The sequence below is a fragment of the Pinus tabuliformis genome, chromosome X (genome assembly GCF_031772625.1).
Source record: "Pinus tabuliformis cultivar Carrire ecotype Pingquan chromosome X, CPIR1, whole genome shotgun sequence".
In the NCBI taxonomy this organism is placed as follows: domain Eukaryota; kingdom Viridiplantae; phylum Streptophyta; class Pinopsida; order Pinales; family Pinaceae; genus Pinus; species Pinus tabuliformis.
In genome coordinates, this window is record NC_142308.1 from 1026893564 (window position 1) to 1026907958 (window position 14395).

A 14395-nucleotide genomic window follows, 5' to 3' on the forward strand; every position below is an offset into this window, starting at 1 on the left:
TAAACTATGAATGTGGAAGTAGTATATTAGGATAATATCAATGTGCAAGTAGTATATTGGAATATAGAAATGAATTTTGATATATGTGACATTGATATTTTGCGTAGATCGCTTCCCTTCTTTAAGGCAAGCCGACCTTGATTTGATTTTGCATGCACTGTAGCGTATTATACGTGAACAAAATGTGTAAACAAAATGCTCTGGTGGCCTGTGTCTATCGATGTTGGAAGTTCAAGTACTTAACGCCCAGAGCAAATATAAGAACAAATAACACGCAAAAACCTACAGTTACACATGCTACCGCCCCCAGAAAATCATGGTGGTACCCGAAATAATCCTTCACGAACTCCTTAACCATCTGTTTCTTTCCATCCGCCAACTCCATCTCATTCTCGAGATCTCCATACTGCGAAACAATGAGCCCATACAGCGTCCAGGCCACGGGGCACGCCCAATAATACCATCTCCACCATATAGGAATTCTCTGCCCAACCAACAAAATAAAATTATTATTTCATAATACCATCTCCACCATATAGGAATTCTCTGCCCAACCAACAAAATAAAATTATTATTTCTTTGATCTGTATTCATACATTTCACCAGAAACGCCCACCTTGATTATTTTATAGCTTTGAAAGAGATTTACCGTTCGTGGTATCAGGAATCCAGCGAAGAGGTTCCATATCGCATAAAACGCCGAGGAGACGATGGCAGAGATGTTGTGATTGGGCGTCAACGACATCGTCATCATTCCGTAATATGTAAAATATAAGAAGGTGAAGTACGAGAAGAACAAATACCATAAGAATTTGGCCGCCTGCCACTGAAAATCCATCATTGCATAAACCAAAACGCTGTAGATAACAGCTTGGATGAGAACGTAGGGAAGTTCGATGGCCGCCTGCAAGTAGATAGATGCTTACAGTTAAATAAACTGAAAAAGGAAGGAACCCGAAAAAAAATAAAAATAAATAAGAAACCCATTCTGGGATTAATTTTCTGTTTTCTAACCTGCGCGAAGGCGTAGGGTAAAGCAGAATACATTCCAGCAGCCTTTTCTCTGTAGTAAACAGTTCTTTCTATTTCCACCAGAGGTTGCACCGAGGATGCGTTGTTTACTCCGATCATCAATACCGCCGTGTACAGTGAACCCATTGCGTTGAATAGATCTGACTGCCGGTCTCTGTTTTGTTTCATTCCAGAGGGCAGAAGTTATTTGCCAGAACATAAAGCAAATAGTTGGCTATCAATTGCAGTTTTTCCTCTATAAATGAAATGTCAGGAACAATGATAGCAAAGGTGGGATAATGAAACATGTTGTTTTTATCAATAAAATGTCAGGAATAATGATAACAAAGATGCAAAAGTGAAATACATTGTGTTGAATGTTTATTACAATTTCAAAAAGTCGATATAAATCATTTCACAGTTTTAATCATTCCGGACAACCATGCATCCCAATAATAACTTTTCTGAAAAGCAGATAATACTCACCATAATCTATGCTGTTTTCAGCTTTGTAAGAAATAATTATTTATACCATGAATGAATATAGCTGTAACTTTTTAGGTTTATATATATTTGTATAGTAGTATAGAGAGGCTATGTTTTTGTTAAGAATGGAAAATCAAGTATGATTTTGATAAAATTTGATGGAAATTTTTGGATTTATAGATTATAGTTGTTAAGTTTTAGAATTTGGGTGTTTTGGGAATTTTTGATGTTGTTGAATATATTTCTACCATTAAAAAAACAATAATAACAATAATTTAAAATTTTTACTATCGGATTTCTTGAGAAAAGTAAATTCCCTCATTCCAACGTTAAATTTGTCAAGTAATTTTGTTTTGGAGTTGTCATGGAGGCAGGAGGAATGGCCCCTACAGACAAGTGGCTATAATCAAGGCAAAAAAATTTCAAAGAAAAGAGCAATGTTTGAATCATGTTTTTGATAGTGGAAATGGATTCAACACCATCAAAAACTTCTAAGGCACTCAAAATACTTAAGTTTGACAACTTTAATTCGAATTTTAGAAAAATTCCTAGCAGATTTTACCAAAATATAGCCTAAATTTCCATGATTTTCAAATAAAAAAATAATCTTATTGAACTAAAACTTTTGGTTTTACTTAATTTAATGATTTTAAACTTTTAATAAATTATAAATTTTTTTCAAAATTTTTGAAAACACTCAATCTGTAAATTAAAAACCTATTAAAAAAAAAAAAAAAAAGCAAAAAACAATAATTTTTGTTATTTAAGAAATAACCCAGCCTAAAATTTAGGCTACTCCATGAATAAAAACAACTTCATGCTTCGCAGGACATTTAACCTGTAAAAACAAATTTTACATTTGAGGATTTAAGTTGAGCATTATAAATTCTAATGAGAAATTTAAATTCTAATAAGTGATTTAAGCAGAGGTTTACTTAGATGATGTTATTTTTTGTCATCATTTTTTGGTAGATTTATTAGAAATGTATTCATTTCTTGTTAGATTTTTGTTAAATTTTTGGTAGATGGATTAGAAATGAGAGTTTTATAGACACAAAAAGGAATTCAGAAAGATTAGAGTGGTGGCATTTTTTAATTTAACAACATTGTTATACATTTACATTTCATTCAAAGAATTTTAACATTATTGAACTAATATATTATTTTGCTTATAAGTTTTTCCTCTCATTTAAATATAATTATATGCAAGCTTGATTTCACTGTTATAGAATTAAACTGTTATAAAATTAAACTAGTTTGCTATTGTGCTTGGAATATTTTTCTTTTTCTTTTTCCTCTAATATAACTCCTTATAAACTTACCCCCACACTTTTAAATTTATATAAAATATAAAACTATAAATACTAAAAACAAATAACCATGGTCAAATTTCCTCTAGACCAACTACCTAAATTAGTCAACTTAAAACAAATAACCATCATCAAATTTCCGAGGACAAGAGAACTAAATTAATCAACCTAAATTTGAAATTCCAGGGCTGGATGAGAGGTTTAGTGAATTGAATGTACTTACTTCTTGCCACCCACACGCCAAAAGATGGTACCGAACATTAAGCCACATATAAATGTAAAGAAGAACCGCACAGCGGTATACTGTGGATTCCGCCAGTAAGACCATCTCTGTTTCCAAAAGCATGCGACACATTGTACGAGGAACGTCTGAGAATATTGAGTGGGGAAGTAGAGATCCTTGGAACCTGGAGCGGGCGTGCTCAATTCTTTTATGAGGGCTTTGTTACGCCTGCAAGTAATTAAGAGTCAAATCAATTTTATTTTTTATAATATTAAAAGTTAGAATATATATATATATATATATATTTTTACAGGATCATGTAAGATGGAAAGTTTACGACATTACATAAATCCAATATTCGATATATTTCATGGTAAATTTCAACGAAAATTGCTCCAAGAAAAAAGCAATTCAATTCATGAGGCCGTAATCCTACTCCGAATACTTAACTGGTATAAATCCGAGTTTCTATAAATATCTGCAAAATCGATTCCGAGACGAGTTTCAACCGCCAGAGAAGAGACTTCTAACATCCAAGTAGCAGGGTTGTACCCATCTTTTATCTTAGGCACTCCATCAATGGCCTGTATTCGAAAATTGTGCGTCAGAAATCAATCTTTATTATAATAATAAGTAAGGAAGAAGAATTCCACTAACACTTAACATACCTCGAAGTATTCTACTAATTTATGCGAGTGACGCCCTAAAGGACCTGCATATATGACCTGGCCTCCTCTTTTCATCAGAAATAGCTGCGAAAGGCAAAGCCCAAGGCAATAAGATAAAGTAGTGCACCGTGTTTAAAGAAAACGCCGATATGCAACCATTTTTATTTTCTAAATTACCTCGTCGAAGGCTTCGAAGATATCAATGCTAGGTTGATGGATTGTGCAAACAACCGTACGCCCTGTGTCAACGGTATTTCTAACCGTTCTCATGACTATGGCCGCCGCACGGGCATCCAGTCCTGAGGTTGGTTCATCCATAAATATTATAGAAGGATTGGCCACAAGTTCTACTGCTATAGTCAATCGTTTGCGCTGTTCTGTTGACAGACCAGTTATTCCAGGAAGACCAACAAGAGAATCTCTCAAAGAATTCAATTCCACCAGCTCCATTACTTCTTCCACGAACAGCTGCAATTCCATTGGATTCAATTCAACAACCGCAGGCAGAGAAAGAAATTCAAGGAAAGGAGGAGAAGATATATAGGATCACTAACCTTCCTTGTTTCTGCGTCGACGTCGTCCCCAAGACGAAGCCATGCAGAATATGTAAGGGATTCGTGAACTGTTACTTGTGGTGAATGAATGTCGTTTTGCTCACAATAGCCTGAGATCCGGGCAAAGGTTTCTTGATTTTTGGGAAAACCAGAGATACTAATGGTTCCCTCTATGTATCCACCTGTTTTCCTCCCAGCCAAAACATCCATCAAAGTGGTCTTTCCAGCGCCACTGACTCCCACTAACGCTGTAAGAACACCAGGTCTGAAAGCTCCACTCACACTTCTTAACAACTGCAGCCGGGTTTCTGTAATGCCTTGTTCTTTCATTTCCTGTACCAAAGCAAGATTTTGTTATCCACATTCTCTAGAAGCTGTCATTATTAATGTACCATCCTGAAATTCACAATTGATTTAAATACAACTAAACTAAACATCCTTATTCAAACACTACTCTCTCTTATATATATGAAGAGTCAAAAGCTCTATCCATGAAAATTCAAATTTTAAATTTAAACTAATGACAGAGCCCTACGGCTATGGAGGGAATTTGAAGGGCAAATTGTTGGGCAATCAAAAAAAAGCCCTACGGCTATGGAGGGAATTTGAAGGGCAAATGGTTGGGCAATCAAAAGAAATTGTTTATCTATATTCTTTTGGGTTTCAGATTTGAAATTCCTACTTTTGTCAAATTTAACTAGTATTTCAAATTTGAAATTCCTACCTGCCTGCCTATCTTAGCCATTAAACTACATTACGTTTAAATTACAGTACATACCGCAGGCATGTCGACATAGTAACTAATATCGTCGAAGGCTATAGAGAGAGGTTCAAACGGAAGAACCATGCCCTTCTTGGCATTTCTCGAGTTAGCAGCAGCCGTTGCCCCTAATCTGTCCGATAAAGATCCCGCAGACGATACACTACTTCTCCTCATAATTTCACCGGCACGAGCTGCAACCCATTGCACAAACAATTAATCAATAACCATTGCAGAATAAACAGCTTTCGAAATAAATTTAATATATTCATATCCTTACCCTCAGATGCGGATTCTTCAATGGACTTCCCTTTAGATACTGCACGAGAGCTCAATTCAACCTCCATAGTTTCTCCTGTCCTGTTTGCATGCTTCTCCCGTAAAGCCTCTTCAGACACCACCGCCTGGGCTTTCCCAAGAGCTGCATGAAATCCGATCAATTCAGTAAGAAAATCGACGATGTCGCCATCATTCTAAATTGTTCCAAGATATATTTGCCAAAAGCATAAGGAAACTGTCTCACGTTTCAGGTAGGCTAGGGCCGCAGTGAAGCATAAGCTGAAGAGGACCGCGTAGCCCAGCAGAGCTGCAACACCAATCCAATACCAGTATCCGTGTGGAAATATGCCGCGCGAGGTTAGAATATATACACCTAAGGTCTCATTGCTCAAGCTGGTAGGCTGCAATTTCACACACAAGTTCTTAGTGATTTGAATCATTTTCTAATGAATCCATCTTCGGATAAGATTGAAGTTTTTAATAAATCACCTTGTTCCAACTGTGACCTAAGAACTCGTTCACAGAAATGGCATTCTGTCCATACATGAGGGGAGATACCCAGTAACCCCATATCCACCAGCTTTTGATGTCATCTGTTAAAAATTCAATAACGATAAGGCATTACTATGTGTGATAGGTTGATACGTTAAAGTTTTATTGTAATTAATTTGGTTTGTATATTTTATTGTTTTTAAGATAGTTCAATCGATCTGTGAATTCAAAAATTAAAAATAAAAATGTATACAGAGTTATCATAACAACAAAAATAAAGCATACCTACAAATTCTATGTCTCTCTAAATATGATGTAAATATGCATAAAAGAAGCATTTCTATCCGATTATGCATATCCACCCTCGCATAAGATTAAATGTATAGCAAAGTGGTTATGGTTCATCTCTCTAAACATATATAAATATGTGTCAAAACTCTCTAAGTACAAGGAACATTATCCACTTTATTATCCAGCGTTCATTTCGGAAGAATGGCAACCAATATTTAACAGGCCATTATCTTATTAATGGGTCGAGTAGTATATATTCACTAATAGGGTTGGGTTGCGGTGCACTAATAGATCGGGTTGTATATCTCTAAAGTTAGATAATGTACTTGTTTAAATTTAATGAGCATACACAGCCCAATTGCATTCATAACTCTGTAGATTCAAATAAGTATAGCCACCACTAACATAACATTAATAGGCATATACAACCCGACTGCATTAATAAGTCATATACAACGCCATCTCATTACTAAATTTACTAAATTTATACTAAATTTATAAATAAACATATACAGCCCGACCTCATTAATAAACCTATATACTCCGAAATAAGTATAACCTACAACCCAACATTGAAAATGCTGCATAGCAGGGTGGATACTGGTCAACGTACAACGATGACTCACCGAATTCAAATCTGACTTGTGGAAATTGTAAAAACTGATTGTTTAGCATGGACTACTTACGTCTGGAGAGAAGAAATCCACCGAGAAGCAAAACAACCAGCAAAGCAAAAGCACCAAATGTGTTGGCTACAATCATGTTCCGACCCAAAGATGCAATGAATCGAAATAGTGAAGTGGCCATCTGATGTACAGCGAATAGCAGCAAAAACTGGCGAAACAGCCTGCAAAGCAAAAACAGGTCTCAGTTTTCTGAATAATGAGCTCAAAACATAATCAACTCAAAACTGATTCAATCGAATTCTCACCTTCCAACGTCAGGGTCGAATCCAATGACATAATAAGTCATGAATACCCATATTCCGGCCTCGAGAAATGAAATTGGAATTCTCGTCACACAAATAGGTAACGAGTAGGCCCAAGCAGGGAAAAAGAGAAGGTCTCTTTGCTTGTAAAAAACAGGAAGCTTTTGAATGGTCAATGAAAGCTCTGCAAACCCATTGAACATGCAGCTGACGAGGCCAAAGAAAATGGCGCCCATGTAAATGTTCCCATCGTCAGGCGTGTCATGGTGCATCTTTGTCCGCAAGAACAAAGTCATCGTGATGAAAGCGAGTACAGTCAGCTGTTCAATGCATTCATCAAAACCAAGAAAACCAGTCAATATCAGTGAGTAAGCCACACATGTGGCAGTTCGCCATTTACTAAATATCAGATGTATCTTACCCAAATCACGCAAGAGATGCTTAAACAATATCAAGAATTGTAAGACAGATGGGACATTCCACAGTTACAGTCAACGAGGCGCACACATGACAATGAACCAAAAGCCCAAAAGTCGTGATATTATAGCTGGACAGGTGGGGATAAAAGGGCAAATCCCAACTGTCCATTATCAATCAAGCCCAATGTAAGTAATTATTAACCAGACTTTTTGAGGCGCCCCACCTGACCCATAGAGCTAGACCATAGTTTTTCCTTAAATTTTTATGATCAGTGAGGCCCATCTATCTCCACGTTGCCCCAAAAATTCAAAGGACTTTTCGAATCTTGAACGAGGCAGGCTACAGCAATTGAATTTGAAAAAGCGAAGCTTGGATTGAAGTGAATGGGAACAGTAAGAAGAGTGGGAAAGATTATTGCGTAGTAGCCTGGATAATCACCATGTACGATGCTGTCAAAACTGCTACAGACTATTGATTGGTCACCTGGGTTAAAGCGCGTATCACAGGCAACCGCCTACAAGCCTGGCCCATCTCCCTGTAGGTTTTGCCCTCGGTGGGAATCAACTTCACACCATCGCAGATCTTTGAATCGCTGTTTTCAAAACCATTGGCGATCTAATAATGTCACCCCTGAAAAGAGAAAACCGGAACGCCGTTGATTCAAAGTTTATCTCACTTGAGTGCACCTTTCCAGGATCCCAAGAGCCCATTCCTTGAGTGGAGGGTGGTCCTAAGCGCAGGTCAGACAATTTATAAATGTTTCTCTTCGAATCCTGATAAGATTATAAATTTATAAAACGAAGCTCTGTTTCATAAGAATTGGATGACAGGATTCGGTGAAATCGCAATGTTGGTATTTAAATGGTATTTTTTGGAGTTGTTTATAATGCGATTTTTTGGAGATTCCGGTGACGGAATCCGGCCGAAGAAATTGAGGTTAAATCTTGATTTGTTGCAGTTAAAATGGTTTTTTAACTGCATATTTGGATTCAGCACCCTCGAAAACCCCTGGGACGCTTTCATTGTGCAGAAACTAGCTATCAAACTTGCGATTCCAATAAATTTCTGCCGGATTTCGACCGGAAAAACCTGCCGAAAAAACTTTCAAAAAGTCGGGCTATAAACAACTGCGTATTTTTTAATATTAAAATAAATTTAATGTTTTATAAATTTTATTCTACAAGTTTGTATATTTCATATTTTAAAATTATATTTTTTATTAAAATTTATAAAAAAAATCTACTGATTAGATTAATGCGGTTATTAATCCTGAAATAACTATTTCAGGATATTACGAATCACAAATTTTCAAATAAAACAAAATTTATCAAAATTATAAATTTTATAATATAAATAAATTATATAAATATTTTTAAAAAATAAATAAATATTTTACTTAATAATAATAAATAAATAATATTAATAATAAAATATCGATCATTTATTTTATTATTAAAAAAACAATAATTGCTTTGAGTTGAGATTCCCTCGATTGACCTAAATGCTCAGAGTTTGCCTTGGCCCATTATCCCTGATTCATCATTGAGTGGAGATTTCCTTTGACTGCCCTACTGACCCTTTATTTGACCATTTCCTGACATGACAACCTCGTGACCATTTTTTGCTCCATTTTATCGCAACCCACAACTAACTTCCGGACACAGCAAATTCTGCCTGTTCGTTACTGTAGCTTAACCTTATGCTGGTGTCAAAGAGTTAAGAGTAAAATTTTATTTTGAAAGTTTGGTTTTATGAGATTACATTTTTTTTCATGTTTAATATATTATTTATTATTTCGATGCGAGCGGGAAATTGAATTAGTGATTTTATATTAAAAGTATTTTATTAACATTTTTGAATAGAATTCAGAAAGTTAGGAGTAAAGTTAAGTGTTTTAACAAAACACCAGATGAGGCTCTATTCAAAACATGTGAACAAAATTTAAAAAGTTAATTGAGTGATATTATTTTTTTATAAAAATTTAAAAAATTTCCAAACTTTACCATGAAATAACAATGCAATATGAAAAAAAATTCTAAAACAAAATTTGATCACAATCTATCCAAAACCTGTGGGCAGACAGTTTATCCAAAATCCTTGAACAGAAATCAAAAAATTATAAATAATATTAATCCTATCCTATCCAAAAGGGATGGACAAAATCGGATCAGTCTATCCAAAACCAAACAAAATCCGTGTACAAAATCAAATCATGCTCTACCCAAAACCCAAAACCCGTGGATAGAATCGGATCACCTAATCACAATCTATCCAAAACCTGTGGACAGAATTCATAAGTCATAAGGGACAGAATCGGATCACGGTCTATCCAAAACCCATGGATAAAATCCGATCACCCAATCACAATCTATCCAAAACCTGTAGACAGAATTCATAAGTCATAAAGAACAGAATCGGATCAGGGTCTATCCAAAACCCATGGACAGAATTCAAAGAGTTATGAGTAAAGTTAATTGTGTGATATTTTTTTGGTATAAAAATCTAAACATTTTCCAAAATCTACAATGAAAAAACAATGCAATAGGGAAAAAGCTGTAAATGAAAAACTGAAACTTTCTAATTTGCAGAATCTGTTTAGACTAAATTTAAGCCAAAACCATTCCTACTGAGTTGAAATTGATAGTGAGCATGTACCTGCGACGTCTTGAACACGTAGACAAAGGAGTTTCTCTTCATCAGGAGCCATTCTCTCCAAAAACAGGCCTTGAACAGTTCCTTCTTGTTCACTCCGTACCTCGAAGTTGTAAGCGCAGCCGGATGGCTCTTCAGTTTATCGTAAGGTACAGACAGCTCCTCCGTCAATCTCTGCCCAACGCGAAACGACTGAAATGCCCCCGCGAATTCTTTAACGGGAACATATCTATACGGCTGGTCTTTCAAAGCCCAATATTGCTGCTGATCTTTTCTCGAAGTGACCTGCAAATCAAACACAAATCAGAATCGAATCAATAACGGTACGAACGATTTGCAACCAGATTCGCCCAACTAAGAAAAAAGCGAGCTTTCCATAGATTAACTGATCACCCCATTTGCAAAGTCGAATTAGGCCTAAAAAAATTCTTTCAATGTGATTAATTAGGGGAAAATATTGAAATTGCAATTTTGAGTTAATGAAGTTGAAGTTTTGCCATTAATATCATTTCAATTATCAATATCTCACTGGAAAAACCCTGCAAATGAAGTTAATGATTATAGCAGAGACACGAAAATAGTATTCCCACTTACCTCCTGCAAAAAATCTGCCACACCCTTACGCTCCGGACATCTGAAGCCCATTGACTCAAAGAATTCAAGCACATGCTCGCGGGGCCCCTGATAAACTATCTGACCCTCCGAAAGAAGAACAATATCATCAAAGAGATCATAAGTTTCGGGGGCCGGTTGCAGCAGCGAAATGAAGGTTGTGCCGTCCAAAACATGAACAGTTTGGCGTAAACATTTCACAATCTGGAACGTGGTTGAGCTGTCCAGCCCTGTTGATATTTCGTCCATGAACAGAGCCCGGGCGGGTCCAACAAGCATCTCACCTACCCCCATCCAACCAGACACCCACCAAGAACTTTCAGGTGCTTTTATTTTATTATCGTAAGTCAATCAAACTCTGGCACACAGCCACTCCACATGCAGTATGCCCTCATGCAATCTACTTTCAGATTACTGATTTAAACCCATTATTAGACGTTTTGAATTTCAGATAACTTGAAGTGCTCTAATTGCAAATCACACTTAACATGAAGAATCCACCATAACATCCCAAACTCACCTGTAGTGACACGTTTCTTTTGACCCCCGGAAATCCCTCTGCGCATCTCATCTCCCACGATCGTATCCGCACAAATGTCCAGCCCTAATATCTGCACCACAAACCGTTCCATCAGAGCCAAGCTTGCAGATAACGACATCCTTTTCCTTTACCAAAAAAATGCACTGCACTTACCTTAAGTATGTAATCCGTAACCAGACTCGTTTCTTGACCCTCGAGAGCGACCGCCTGGAATCCAAACACAGGCACTCTATCATTACGAACGGAAAACAGAAAAAGATCCAGAATTTATAGAAATCCTTGAATAACATCATTCACACCTTCATATAAACATCAATATCACGGTCAGGCTTGATGCCAGCCTGTTTTTCTCTCCTCGACAGCTCTACCAACATGTCTGTATACAATTTAATTTCAGTAAAAACTATGCAACGAAATTGCATCTTTGGAACTCTACAACCCATCCTGTCATCCATTTAAAAAAGTATTTCTCAAAGAGCATACCATATCTGGTTCCAACCCCTTGGCATCGACCAGAGAAATCCATAGTTTCTCGCACGGTCATCTCACCAATATGCAAATCATGTTGGCTAATGTAAGCCGATGTTCTCTGGGGCACGAATTCATCCAGTCTGTGTCCATTGTATGTCACAGAACCGGATACCTGCAAATAGTAATCAATAGAACGCCCAATTTCAGCCTTTGGCTTACTGTATTGTCCAAACAATATGACAATTATGGAATCGAAGGATGGCACAGGGAACCCACTTTTAATTCTGAATCGAGCTTGCCAGCCAAAGCCAAGAGTAAAGTTGTTTTCCCAGACCCTGGCGGTCCCAAAAGCAGAGTCATTCTGCAATTTCCAAAATACCAAAAGCAAAGTCATTCCGCAATATCCAAAATAACAGAAAGATGCCAATATAGTAAATTATAGTAATTTTTGCCGATTAATGAGGCATCGAGCTGAGACAACCAGCTGTCTGCAGAAAAGATCCTTAGATATTTCCTATAAAGCTTAAAATACTCAATCACATAAACTAATCCATCAGTTCCTGCTATTGTTCATGAATGTTCACCTGCATGGTTTTATGATACCGCTAACATCATGGAGGATCGAAAGGGGTTTCTTCCTATTAGGAAAAATCCTCAGCCAGCTTAAAAAAGCCTGAAAAAATAACTTTTTCATATCAGAACCATGATTTCCATTCTCTTCAGCAAAATCCAAAATTTTGTCCATTCAATTGAAGATACCTCCATCATTTGGAGGTTTATCTTTCAGACCATAATATAGAGATGTATTATGCCAACGTTTTAAATCCATTAGTGTAATTTTTATGATGAACTACACCAGTTTGTTCCAAAGGTTAGTACACTAATCTCTATGTGATGTATCTTATGTATCTTATTGTTTCAAACCAATTAGTGTAATCTTAATGATAAACTATACCAGTTTGTTAGAAACATTGGTACAATAATCCCTATGTAATGTATCTTAATCTTTTTAACATTTCAAACCATAATCTTTTTAACCTTTCAAACCAACTAGTATAATCTTGATAATGAATCACACCAATTTATTCAAAACATTGATAATAAACTACACCAGTTCGTTCGAAACATTGGTACAATAATCTTTATTTATCTTTAATTTTTTAACTTTTCAAACCATCTCATCTTGATAATGAACCACCCCAACCACCCCAGTTTTATAATCCTCCTAATAAACCACACCACACCAGTTTATTCATAATAAACCACATCACACCGGTTTATTCGAAACATTGGTACAATAACCTCTATATAAAAATCACAGCATTCTAAACTGGGAAATACCTCCATCATATTTAAAGTGAAGTTGGGAATGGTAGGCAGTGCTCTGCTACCAACATATACATCTGCATCCACGTTCAAGTGTTCATAGCGGACCTCGATTTTGGGTATTTCGATAGCGACTCTGTGCGAAAAACCAGTAACCCAAAAATATATTAAAAAAAAAAAAAAGCAAAAAACAGAGTAATATGTAATGAAAAGAGAGGGAAAAAAAAAACGCAGGGATTTTTCCCTTACTTGTCGATTCTACTGCGGAGCTTGAGCAGAAAGAGTTCGTTATCTTCATCGGCAATTTTGAGCAATCTGTCAATCAAGAGGCGACGGTCTTGAAAGCCGATCTTGGCGACATCGACTTCCTCATGCTCACCTGCAACGCTGTGGAGAATCCCCTTGCGGATTCGGTCGTAAGTGGGCAATTTCTCTAAGGCCGCCCACTTCAAGGCCTCCTCGTCGTCCATCTCATCTCTATCCCTGGAGGATCTGGAGAACACGTCGTCCCCTCCCCTCCAAATTCCTGAAGCGCTGTTGCGCCTGCTCCCGGCCCTCCACATATCCGCAGCCGCCATTGCCATGATTTTTCTCTACCCCTAAACACAGCTATTGCCACACAACAACATACAGAGGGCAATTCGATCGCGGCGTTAGTTTTATGAGATTTGTGCAGGACACGCGACCAAACTGCGCGCCCCTCAACGGCCCAACTGTAGGGAGCTCGCACTTAGCAGCAGCCCATGCCCATGTATGGTGGTGAAGGAAACAATTGGCGTTTTGTCTGTGCGTTCACCACAGCATACCATGTATGATGTGAATGAAAAAGAATGGGCCTTTTTATCTTATGCGCTCGGCAACCCCACGGTCCTTACGGTCCGCATAAATAGTGCAGCCATGCTAAATACACCTATAGCGAAAAGAAGAGAATTGCTATGTCATAAATAGAGCAGGAATTTTAGTCATTTTCAAAGTTTTATTATTATTCAAGTTGTGCGTGTGGTGCAATGATGCTGTCAAAAGTTCTGTCCAACTATACATTTCGTCTCAGTTTTGAAAAGATGTTTTTAAGTCGGACTGCACACTATTTTTTTACCCAACTCATTTTGTGCGTTCTTTCCGGAAGATTTTGTCAAGATCAAGTGGTTGAAATTGCAATATTTTTCGATTTTCACCCCAAGTATTAAATATAGTTTTTAGTTTTTAAATAAATTTAGATTATAAAAATATAATCCAGTAACAATTAATCTAATTACAGATTTTTTTTATTAACCAGACTTTAGCTAATTTAATAAAAATGTCACTTCATTAAAATGTATTTCTGTTTATTTTGCTTTTGGGGATTTTGTTCAAATCTAGTAATTGAAATTA

The 14395-nt window shown here is 36.7% G+C and overlaps 1 protein-coding gene across 1 annotated transcript; it reads right to left on the reverse strand.

The window, feature by feature from the left end:
* Positions 1-13926, reverse strand: LOC149143257 (pleiotropic drug resistance protein 1-like). Its single transcript, XM_089449872.1, has 24 exons — positions 13274-13926; positions 13040-13160; positions 12283-12371; positions 11975-12059; positions 11711-11870; positions 11527-11603; positions 11381-11434; positions 11207-11297; positions 10669-10970; positions 10078-10359; positions 7006-7322; positions 6761-6921; positions 5781-5884; positions 5536-5692; positions 5293-5433; positions 5031-5206; positions 4253-4585; positions 3876-4166; positions 3699-3782; positions 3481-3614; positions 3031-3258; positions 1015-1186; positions 650-904; positions 1-484 (listed from the first exon to the last, which is right to left on the reverse strand). The coding sequence occupies exons 1-24, from the start codon at positions 13606-13608 to the stop codon at positions 215-217; spliced, it is 4419 nt and encodes a 1472-aa protein (XP_089305998.1). The 5' UTR covers positions 13609-13926; the 3' UTR covers positions 1-214.
* Positions 13927-14395: the final 469 nt, after the last annotated feature.

Bases quoted from the DNA above. Each gene is read 5' to 3' on its own strand.
- LOC149143257 (XM_089449872.1), bottom strand. From the start codon at position 13,608: ATGGCAATGGCGGCTGCGGATATGTGGAGGGCCGGGAGCAGGCGCAAC. The intron at 13,161-13,273 runs GTAAGGGAAAAA...TTTTTCGCACAG, and splicing joins CTCCGCAGTAGAATCGACAA to AGTCGCTATCGAAATACCCA. The intron at 5,434-5,535 runs GTGAGACAGTTT...GATTTCATGCAG, and splicing joins GGCCCTAGCCTACCTGAAAC to CTCTTGGGAAAGCCCAGGCG.